Source organism: Puma concolor, chromosome D4 (assembly GCF_028749965.1).
Source record: "Puma concolor isolate L17-30 chromosome D4, mPumCon1.1.hap2, whole genome shotgun sequence".
In the NCBI taxonomy this organism is placed as follows: domain Eukaryota; kingdom Metazoa; phylum Chordata; class Mammalia; order Carnivora; family Felidae; genus Puma; species Puma concolor.
This window is the reverse complement of record NC_141679.1, coordinates 27603277-27614482: the sequence shown is the minus strand read 5'-3', so window position 1 is coordinate 27614482 and position 11206 is coordinate 27603277. Positions and strand designations below refer to the sequence as shown.

At 46.2% G+C, this 11206-nt stretch overlaps 1 protein-coding gene across 4 annotated transcripts; it reads right to left on the bottom strand.

Moving 5' to 3' along the window:
- Positions 1-708: 708 nt before the first annotated feature.
- LOC147574780 (uncharacterized) lies at positions 709-8207 on the bottom strand. Of its 4 annotated transcripts, XR_015243493.1 has the most exons (4): positions 8113-8207; positions 6519-6629; positions 3456-3936; positions 2684-3048 (listed from the first exon to the last, which is right to left on the bottom strand). XR_015243493.1 is itself a non-coding variant. In XM_086685135.1 (3 exons), the coding sequence occupies exons 1-3, from the start codon at positions 8170-8172 to the stop codon at positions 3766-3768; spliced, it is 342 nt and encodes a 113-aa protein (XP_086541261.1). In that variant the 5' UTR covers positions 8173-8207; the 3' UTR covers positions 2684-3765. The 4 variants fall into 4 exon arrangements, 1 of the variants encoding a protein (XP_086541261.1); XR_015243495.1 differs by lacking the exon at positions 8113-8207 and adding an exon at positions 709-915 and having other exon boundaries at positions 1538-3936; positions 6519-7048; XR_015243494.1 differs by lacking the exon at positions 8113-8207 and adding an exon at positions 709-915 and having other exon boundaries at positions 1538-3936; positions 6494-7047.
- Between the last annotated feature and the right edge of the window lie 2999 nt (positions 8208-11206).

Here is an 11206-nt window from a genome sequence, read left to right as displayed (position 1 = left end):
CTCTCTGTCATTGAAGGAGAGCCCAAGAACAGTTCTGGGCAGAACTGTGGTAGAAGTTAACTCCAAGCATTGGCCCCAAAACCCAAAGGGATTTTTTCCCCCAAAAAACCTTAGCTTAGAGTGAGAAAGCTATTTCCCAAAAGAGAGTAAAACTTGGTATAAGCTTTCTGGAAGACAGTGAGGCCATAAGATTAAAAATTCACAAATACAGACTCCCTTTGAGCAAGCAATGATATCTAGGCATGTTTTCTGAGGGAACAGTTAAGGATATGTGCAAAAATCTAACTATAAGAATGTAGTTTAATACTGTTAAGATAGTAAAACATAAAAAGGTGATAGATATAGATAGGTAGGTAGGTAAATAGATAGACAGATGAGGAAATACTCCAAATGCCCAGTAATAATTTGTAGCAAATTAGCTTCGAAACACTGTAATCTATGCACCGATATAAAATTATATTCACTGAAGATAGTATTGTGGATCATTTGTGTGTGTACTGATTCCATTTTCTATTGTCTTTAAATCTATAAACCTCTCTATGTGTTTATACCTCAATCCGCATAAAATGGGGAAAGATAGGATATACCCAAGTGTTTGAAAGTGGTAGATGGGCAAGCAACGTTTGATCATCTAAAATTTTATCTTCTTATTTTTAAATATCAAGCAAATTTTGCTTATGTGACTTTTTTAAAGTAGCAAACTTATTTTATTTTATGCTTAAAGTTCATTTATTGATTTTGCGAGGGAGACAGGGAGAGCGTGAGCTGGGGAGGGGCAGAGAGAGAGCAGTACCCAAGTCTCCATTTGGGCTCAGGCCGTGTTTCACGGTTTCTGGGAGGGAGCCTCACCTCAGGCTCCACGCTGGCAGCACAGAGCTTGCTTGGGATTCTTTCCGTGCCCCTCCTCCACTTGCACTAAATAAATAAATAAATAAATAAATAAATAAACCTCTTATTCCAGAACTCTAGTTGAACTTTTCAGAATCATGTTCAAGGTTTCCAGCAAACTGCATGGCTACCTGATCCCAGCTCCTTACTCTTGGCTTTTCCAGATTGTCTCACCCCCCCCCCCCCCCCCTTAGCCTGCCTCCCTCACATCTCCTTCTGCCATCACACGCCATTAGACGATGACGAGCTGATGTACCACACGGTCATCGTGGGCTAAGGAAAGCTCACTGAGAGGGAGGAATGGTCCCCTCCCAGGTCTTCCTCCAGGTTTCTGTTTCATCAGCAAAAGGTAAAGGGAGCTGGAATGGGCCTTTCATGGGCTGGAGCTCAGGGCTGGGGACAAGCTTCCTAGGCTGTGCAGACGCCTATGGTCCTGCCCCAGCATCCAGCCGAAGTGGGGAGGGCTGCAGGGCTGAGCCCATCACCAGGGCAGAGGCAATAACAGGATACCAGTCAGACCAGGGCCAGCTAGAAGGCTCACTGGTGATGACTCACCTGCTAATCCGGTCTCCTTCATTGTCCCCTAATCAACAGTGACAATAGCCTCCGTGTCTAGGACGGAAGGAGAGAAATTTAAAACCTGCTATACCTATAGCTCAACCCTCTTTCTGGCACCATGTGGTGAAGCAAGGACATATCAATATCTTCTTGCCCCAGGCTCTTTGAAGAAAGTCCAGGGCTGAACGACATGAGGGAGCAAAGGAGTCCTCAGCCTTGTCGGTAACGTGCCTCATGCTGCCATCTTGTTATACCCAAGTTTTACTTTCTGATGAAATAAATGAGAAAAAAAAATGGACGAACTCTTGCTGAGCAGAGGTGGCATTTATGTGCTTGGCAAGTTTTTTATAATTCATTCTTTTTTTTTTTTTTGACACCCAAAACTCTTTTATTGGGGGTGGGGGGGAGCACCGGGGCCCCTCACTGCCCATCTTGTTCATTGATGCTGCTTCCTAAGTCCTGTGGCTTCATCATGTCAGATGCCTCAGGTGAGCTAGACAAGGACTCAAGGCACAAGACCTAGAAAGCTTCATCGTTCTGGAAGGCCAGCCTCACAGTGGCTGGAGCCTGCAGCCATGCTGTCTGACTGAAAGTGAAGCCACACTTTCCCAGTGTCTTACCATCACCCAGAAACTGGTCCTACTTGTAGCTGCTGCCTGAGGATGCCCTTGACGATAATGCAGAACAGTGTTGAAAGTTGCCTCTTGGCACATGTCGGGATACTACATAATGGAGCCTCCTCCTTGAAGACAAGGGCTCCCTCCTTCCAGGTTGTATGGCCTTTCCAACATTGGATCTAGTGACCAATGTATCTCACTTTGGGGCTGGGGGTCCCATGACTGTTCCCACACATATTCTCCCTCCAGCTTTGGTCCATGACAGCGGGAGCCTCTTGAGGACAGGAATTCTCTCTCTCCCTGTGGCCAGAGACCCAGCAGTGCTGAAGGGGATGGGTAAGAGGCCAAGGCACAGACGGGGGGAGGAACTGCCTCATAACCCAGAGCCTGTCAGTCAGAGGAGCTCACTAAAGGATACAGGAAGGGACATATTTGAGTCTTTGGTAGAAAGTTTACAGGGGGTCAAAGTGCCATTCCACCCCACCCCCCCCACCCCCCCCCCCACTGAAGAGAAAGGGCCAGGGGCTGGTTCTCTTCAATGGAAGTGACATTCTTGGGGGCTCCCAAGGGACCTTTGTCTTTTCAAGTAAAATCTTCACCATTTGCTACCTCTAGACCAGTGTGTTCCTCAAATTTTAATGTGTACACAAAATCACCTGGGGATGTTGTAAAAATGCAGATTCTCACAAGTCTGGGGTGAACCTGAGAGCTGCTGCTGGCCCATGGCTCACACTCTGGATAGTGAGACGTTCAAGAACGCACGTCACATGGAAGCCTGTTCTTGCTACAGCTGAGTGACCTTCGTCAGACGCAACCAGATTTCCGGCCTGCGGTGGGTGAGGCAGGTTAGGAAGATGCCAAGCGTACAGAGGTGAGAGGAAGGGCCTCTTTACCAGCAAATCTAGCAAACGCATCTCTCCTCTTTCAAGTTCACCAGGTTGCCACAAAGATACTCTTTATACCGTCCACGTCTACAAAGTTCATTCTGGGCATTGAAGGGGTTAAAAGGGCCAGAGACAGTGAGAGAAAGCACCCTTTTCAAGGGCATTTCTAACAAGCTGAGCCTGATCCAAACCTGGTTTAATGAGTGCTTATTTTATACAAATAAGCTCACAGGCGCGTACTCATCTCTAATTAAACCAGAAAGAAAGCATTTGTTCTAATTGGGCTGCATAGCTCAAGAATTAATTGTGAGATTGTTTAGAATTGCAATCTTGTGACCCGTTCGCCAGAAGGGGGGCTGGGGGTGGGGGTGGGGTGGGGAACCTACTTTAGGAATCTCACTCTGTGTATTTTTTGCTAGGCTTTTTCTCTTCCTAATTCCTGGAAACCTTCCTGCAGTCTGAACTGATGATTTACAAACAAAAGCAAAAACTTCTGAGAGCAACTTACCGCCCTGCGTTACAGAGGCGTGGGCCAAGGTGAAGAGAACGCAATTCAGTGTATATTCTAATGTGCCCCTGAGAAAGTGCCCTGATAATTAAGGGTTCACACAATTTCTATGGGGGGGGAATCCTGAGTCACGTTATTTATCAATATCAAAAGAGTCACTTTTGCATTCGGCAGTCTGGCCTGCCTGGAAACAACAGATGTTCTCCCCGAACGCCAGTCCACAGCCACGTTCAGCCAAAAATGCAAGAGGTTTCTATAGGCACATCCGGTGCCCTTGGGTGGCGTTGATTGCCATCGAGTCTGCAAAGGATTACTCGACGGTGCTTGGCACTGTTTGCTCCTGAGCTGCCCTCCTCTGCTTGGGCTCTGTCTTCTGTATCTTGTCGGTGCAGCTCACTGACAAATGCCGGCTGTTTTCCTGCAGCCAGTTCAGCTCATATAGCTGCAGAGAGAACAAGCTGGGTCCTTTGCCCTTCAGAAGCTAAAAAAAAAAAAAAAGATACAGCTATGTCATCCTTGACGGCACACCCTGAACCCCTCCGAATCAGGGGCAGATGTCTTTAGAGAACCGGACAGGCTGGGACCGAGGTGGCCTTTTGCAGCTGGGACCCCAGTGCATTGGTGCAGCTCCGTTCAGCTAGCTGTGCTTGGGTTGCTAATACTCTGCCAGGGGCAAAAGGGAACCTATTTCACTGCCAAGAACTAGCTTGAGCTTGTGAAGCTGACACTCGGAAAAGTCTTGCTTTGACTTGTATCTGGAAAGAGAACATTTCAAGTTGAATGTCAGTGATGGAGGAAAAGGGGGATGCTTCAGATGGTCTTCCCGTGCGATACCACGTTTCACCAGCGGGTCAGACTTCTGCTGGGGGGCTTCCCACCCCGCACCCTTTGCCCCCTCCAAATGCACAAGTTTGCACAGTTGTTCACTCTTGAACACAAAACCTGGCTGCGCTTGAGTAAGTTTCAGGGATGGAAAATGCAGAGGACTTTGCCAGAATTGCATAGCGTGAAGGGACCCAAAGCAGACCATAGTAATCGCAGACAGGAAAATGGATCTGAACAAAAACAGAACCGTTTTGCTTCGGGGAATGGATTTTAATAAAGATCCAGTCGATTGCGCCCAGCAGAGACCAGGCATTAAATCAATCGTCCATGCAACAGCCTCCACCCAGCCAGCATTACACCAGGGCGTGTGGGAGACAAATTGGGAAATGAAAGGCATATGGCCTTCTCGTGAGGAGTGAGCACACCCCTGTAGGGAACTTTTCACTAGACTGTGAGTCTTTAAGGGCCGGCTTAGGGCTCTGAGTTCCCATCTCCTGACGTGAGATCCCATCCCAGGCTCCACAGATCTTTGCAGAATGAATGGATCTTTGCGGAATGAATGCAAAGATAATGGGAGACCGAATATAACTAACATGAAGCACAGGTATCCATTGGCACCGCAGTTCAAAAGGGGACCGACCAGTGTGGGACCAAATAAGTGAGGAAGAGCCCTGGAGGGTGAATCGAGCCTCAGTGCAGAGAGTGATCCTGAATATCCGTGGCTTCTATATCTCCTCATTTCTATTCCCAACCTTTCCCCCAATCTCCTGAACTTCCTGAGACCACAGCCTGTATGTATCAGGCTCTTTTCACTGCAGAGAGAATTTGACTTAGAGACTCCTAATCCTACTGCCTATCTATCCTAATGCTAAGTTACCATCTTAGCATTAAGTGCTTAATACATGCAAAACCAAAAAGACGAGAAAAACACACAGAGATGCTAATTCCTGGTTCATTTTGTTTATTGCACACGAAAAATGTATGAGCCAAAAGTTTATAATCGTACACTCTACACGTCCACAATAATACACGTACATAAGAGTATTTTAAATATATTAAAATCCAGTGGCTTAAACAAAACCTACTTAACGTACAATGTTGTATTGGTCAAAATAGCTTAAGCCATACAACGATTAAAAAATGAGCTCCGAGATCTCCATGGCTTTACACACAAAGGTTTATTTTTGCTCTGCTATGTGTTCAAGTACGTGGCAAGGACGACGTGTTAACTCTCAGGAACCAGGCTCTACCACTTGAAACATGTCCGGGCCCTATAGGAAGGGAAGATACAGCCAAGAAGGGTCATGTCCTGACTCTTCTACACTTGAGTCCAGAGATGACATAAACCACTTTCACCTACAGCCTATTGGTCAGAACTAGTCAAGGAAACTTACCCGAGAAGTCATCAACCACTAATAATAAAGCCTCAATTACTCTCTGAGAGGTCTGTTTGATCTGCGAGGCCCCCAAGTTACCTCTCAGTTGGGTGATACCAAAGTGCCCAGCATTTCACCATAGGGTCTAAACCAAGGGCCACAGCCAAGAGGGGAGAGGCAGAGACTCTGAATGCTGAGGACAGAGTAACTGTCTGGCCCAACTTTTTACTCATTGGGTCTCTGATTCTTTGTTGCCATATCTCACTAGGGATAGCATACGATTCTGCAAATACTCCAAGTAGATTGAATATTTAAAACGTAAGGTTTTTTTTAAGACCCATTTAGTATTTCCTTCCAGTTTCAAATACTGGGAGCAATAAAAATTGGAAGTTCAAAACCTCAAACATCCCTGAGCCTCTAAGAGGCCTTACCAGGGATAGATAATCCAGTGAGCTCATTGACAAAATTAGCTGAAAATACATGTGGGTGTTAGGCCCCTGGAGACGGGCTGCTCTAAGCCCAGATCAATCACCCCCTGGTCATGAACAGGCTCCACCCCACCAGGGTGATGACCACATGGAGAAAGATCCTGCGGTGGTGGCAACCTTCAAACTCAGCTTTTCAATCCAGCCCATCTGTACCTGGCCCCCAGCATCACTGCGGGGAGGCGCTCTGGCTGCCAAAAACCTCCAAGTGTCATTGAGAGAAGTTGGTTAGATTCTTGCGGTTTGAGGATTAAGCCCGTGTGGAGACTCTAGTGTTTTTCGGTGCTGGAAGGGGGGGGTTCCTGGGGTTGGGGGTGGGGGTCCCGGCCTGAAGCCCGCCAAACCCCGTCACCTGAACAAATAGCTCCCTGTCGCACCGATGTCACTGGAGAGAACAGCTGAGGTTCAGCGGAGCATCTGCTAATGAATCGTCTCCACGGTGTCAGCTCTCCCGCCAGGGGCCCGTCCTGCACTCTGACATTATTTTCCTTAAGTGAACAAAAGGAAAGCCGGGATGGCATTTATCCAGGCCAGCTGACTAAGTCAGCACAGCTGGCTCCACCAGCTTAAAGACACCTCACTGATCACCAGCTCCAAATAATCTCAAAACTGGGCCCTGCAAACTCTCCTCCTCTGGGAGGGCAGATACAAAGCAGGGGCCAAGTCCTCCAGGGCTCCGGACCACAGTCTGCTGTGGAGGGGAGAGGTGGGGACCTCCCATCCTCCCTCGGCTCCCGGCTGATGAGAAAGCAGAGGAAGAGGAATGCCTGGCCTTGGGGCAGGGTGGGGGAAGCTTGCTGAGAAGCCGTGTGTGTTCGCTGTGCCTCCAGCCCAGGACTGCCTGGGAACCCAGGGAGGTGCAGGAGCCCAGGCTACAGGAGGCATGTGGCATCAGTGTAGACGCTGAACCTGGGCCAATTTCAGCAAAGGCCGAGATGAAACTGGATGGTGAGGGCAATTGCCTCGCCCTCTCCCCACTGGGGGCAACTTGTGTCCAAAACTGCATTTTGCATTAAAATAGGGCAAACAGGGACTGAGTTTCTTGGGCAAGGCAGCAGACGGGGCCGGATTGAGGTCACCTATTTTCTGAGCTAGGAAAACACTTATTTGGGCTTTCATAAAGATTTTTCCTACTTTTTAAAGGTGTGTCCAAGAGAAGTATTTAATGAATGCTTGGGGCACCTGGGTGGCTCCATTGGTTGAGCATCCGACTTTGGCTCGGATCATGATATCGCGGTTCGTGGGTTCGAGCCCCACATCGGGCTCTGTGCTTCAGCTCGGAGCTTGAAGCCTGCTTCGGATTCTCTCTCTCTCCTTCTTTCTCTCTCTCTCTCTCTCTCTCTCTCTCTCAAAAATAAATAAATAAACATTAAAAATATAAAATTTAAAAGTGCTTGGTAGTGCCTGGCCATAGGCACACTATATAACAGAATGGCTTCACAGACACAGGCCTGTGAAATTTTATTATCTGCATAGATGAAACTGATACCTTTTGTATCCTGCAAACTTGAAAAAGTTCAAGAAAGTCTCAGATGGTGAATTCGGGACGAACAATGGAAGCAGACCTTCATGGTGACATACCCCGTCACCTCCTGCGTAGACATTGTGCTTTCTAACTCTTTCCTTCCCTTCAGCTCAACAAATGGTCACACACCTAGGAAATTCTTCAAGGAACATTCAGGCTGTGCTCCTATATTCAGGAACGTACTGGAGAGCCCTGCTTTCTGAGACTTGGGACTGTCTGCTTTTTGAAAAGGATGTTCACTTGAACAATGCGTGTATTTGGGCCTCTCTGGCCCACATCATCTCTACAAGGACTCATTAGAAATGTGTAAAGAAAGCAACTCCAGGTTGGAATGTATCCAAGCAGAAGACCAGATCGGCACAGAATCAGACTCTCCTGTAAACCCCATAGCCTCCGTGGTATCACCCTCTGGGCTATGGACAGACCGTTTGACCTAAGTTACTTACTATCAACCAGCAAATGAATTTTTCCAGTGGATTCTCAAGCCCGTCTTTTTCTTGTGGCATTGTTCCATTCTGATAAATTTATCTGGATTATGCCTATGAGAGTAAAGGGTTGGGGTCATTCACTAAAGACCATGAGCCTCAGAGTATTGGGAAATAATGATTCTACTTTCCCTGCTTGAATTAGGATTCTCCTAAGCAATGGACGTAGGAGGTCAGAAAGAATGGACAGCTGTTTTTAAAAGACACGATATGCATCTGGGGGTCTTTGCAGTTTATGAGGCATCTGTACCACAAAGAGTTCCACAGATACATCTTCATCATTTGGAATTGAGTTACTTAAGAAATGGGCCAATGCAAGAAGAACACTAAGACCGCCCTTTGTCTCCAGAAAGAAGGAAATAAATCTCTCATAGGAAAGAGACTGCCTGACGTACCAGGGGGAAGAGAGACATCCCTACTGTCAGAGATATGAAATTCAAAACAAAGAATTCTGTATAAACAAATCTTGTTACTTTTCTTAGTTGTCTACTCCAGACCTGATCATTTTTAGAATTCCTTGCTAATGATAGTTCTTCAATGTAAAAAGCATAATCATCCTGTGAAATATCGAAGATTTATGCTTCTTCGTCTAAAATGTGCAAAAGCTGCCTGCCACGCTCATTTCTATGTCCCAATTTCATCACTGGACCTTTGTGAGCCTGTATGAAAACTCTGAGGTTGTCTCCTGTTTAAAAAAAAAAAAGTAAATAAGCCAACTTATAGCACTTAACAAATAAGCCCTCAAATTCCTGCATTTATATGAAAAGGAGGCATAATGCCAAGCAATGCAAAGTAACAATTTTGCCCTTGAAGATGTAGTCAGAGAAGACGCGGCTCTGGCTGAGAAGGTCGGAGATTAACTCTGCAATATAAGCCCATGCGCTGGATGCATGAAGATTCCAGATTTGCATTTAACAAATCTGCTACCATAAGCAAGGTAGACTTGGCTTTGCTCTGGGAGTACTTAGAGAGTTGTTGACAATAAGTGAGTTTGAGCAGGAGGACACATTCATGAAATAACTACAGGGGCGCCTGGGTGGCTCAGTCAGTTGAGTGTCCAACTTCGGCTCAGGTCATGATATCACGGTCCGTGAGTTCGAGCCCCGCGTCGGGCTCTGTGCTGACAGATCAGAGCCTGGAGCCTGTTTCAGATTCTGTGTCTCCCTCTCTCTCTGACCCTCCCCCGTTCATGCTCTGTCTCTCTCTGTCTCAAAAATAAATAAACATTTAAAAAAATTAAAAAAAAAAAAAGAAATAACTACAAACTGTAATGAGTGCTGTGAAAGGAGCATGGCATGGCATAAGGAAAGGCCTGGAAGGATGCTATCTATATTCACGCCGAGGCCTAGAGTGCCAGGAGGAAAGCTAAGAGAGCTTCCAAGCAGAATAGCATAGCCGGAAACCCAGAGGCAGGGAAAATTTAACCCATGGAGAAACCAAAAGGCTGGTGTGGCTGAACCTGAAAGACCAGGGCTGAGAGATGAAGTGCAGTTGGAGGCAGGCAAGGGCCGGATGATGAAAACTTGCCAGCCGCAGTGAGGATTTTGGATTTTACTCCATGTGCCATTGGAAGGGGTCATAACTGGTAACCATGACATAATCTGGTTTTCATAATTAGAAGGCTATTCTGGATGCTGTGTGGAGAACGGGTTAGAGGAGAAATAGAGAAGTGGCAAGACATTCAGGAACTGGCTAGAATAGTCTACAGGAACGGGTGGGAGAGTCTACAGAAGCAGTAATAACAACCTGGCTGAGGTTAGTGATGTGGATATGGAATGGGTAGACCAGTTGGATGACTGAAAGTCTTGTTTTAGACACATTAATTCCGATATATCTGCAAGACATCCAAGGACAGATCGTGAGTAGGCAGTTAGATACATGAGTCTGGAGTTTACAAATATAAATTTGGCAGTCTTAGACATAATTTACATATCTGGGAATGAGTAAGTTCACCTGGTATGAGACACAGTGAGAAAGGGAGACAGAATGAGCGTTAGGAACTGCCAACACGTCCGTTCTTAGTAGTTGATACGTAGCCAGTAGAGGAAACAGCTTTGAGTAATTTAGCCCTAGCTCTGTCACTCAGAAGTCGGCGTCCTTGGGCTAAGAGACTGGATGGTACGGACCCAAAGTTCTCTGAATGTTTGACACCCCATGATTTTACCAAAAGGCATTTTCCCAAACCTACAAGCTGACGAATGTTGGGTGGGCTCAGGACTGACATGAAAGAGGTCAGCTAGAATGACACCCGCCTTCTCTCCATAGTGTTTCTTCAGACGAAATGGTGGGCTAAGTAAATGATGGGCCTGATGTTGCTGTGGAGAAAGCCCTCAGATTTTAGCGAAGAAAACTTTAAATGATAAGAAGGTTCCATGTATTTGTGAACACAGAGGTTAAATTCAAGTGTGTCTTGGGGTGAGGAAACAACTGGGAAAAGATTTAGAAGCGGGGAATTGTCCAACCAAGGAGACCTTTTCAATGAAGGAAAGGGATATTTCTTATTCTGCCTTTTGCCAAAATAGAAGCATGAGGGAGATTCCAATCCTTTGGATCACCTAAAGCAAATACTCTTCAAGTCAACAAGAGAGGACCAATCAGTGGCATTCTCTTAAGAGCTTCCAGGGCTTTGCGGTGACAGTGTGGAGCCTGCTTGGAATTTTCTTTCTCCTTCTCTCTCTGCCCCTCCCCCTCTCAACATAAATAAATAAGCTTAAGAAAAAAGAGCTTCCAGGAAATGAATGTCATAGAAAGTTTAGTGTAGAGTACATTGAATTACCTGTGAGTTCTTTTAGGTCCTGAGTTTCTCTCTCCTGCAGGTTATATAGTTTGGGAAGTTATAGGCGGGAAACAAATAATAGAATGAATAGGATATTTTACATTTATTTTTTTAATATTTATTTATTTATTTTGAGAGAGAGAGAAAGATAGGGAGAGACAGAGAATCCCAAACAGGCTCCATGCTGAGCCCCATGCAGGGCTCCATCCCAACACCATGAGATCAGGATCTGAGCCGAATCAAGAGTTGGACGCTTAACTGACTGAGCCATCCAGGCAC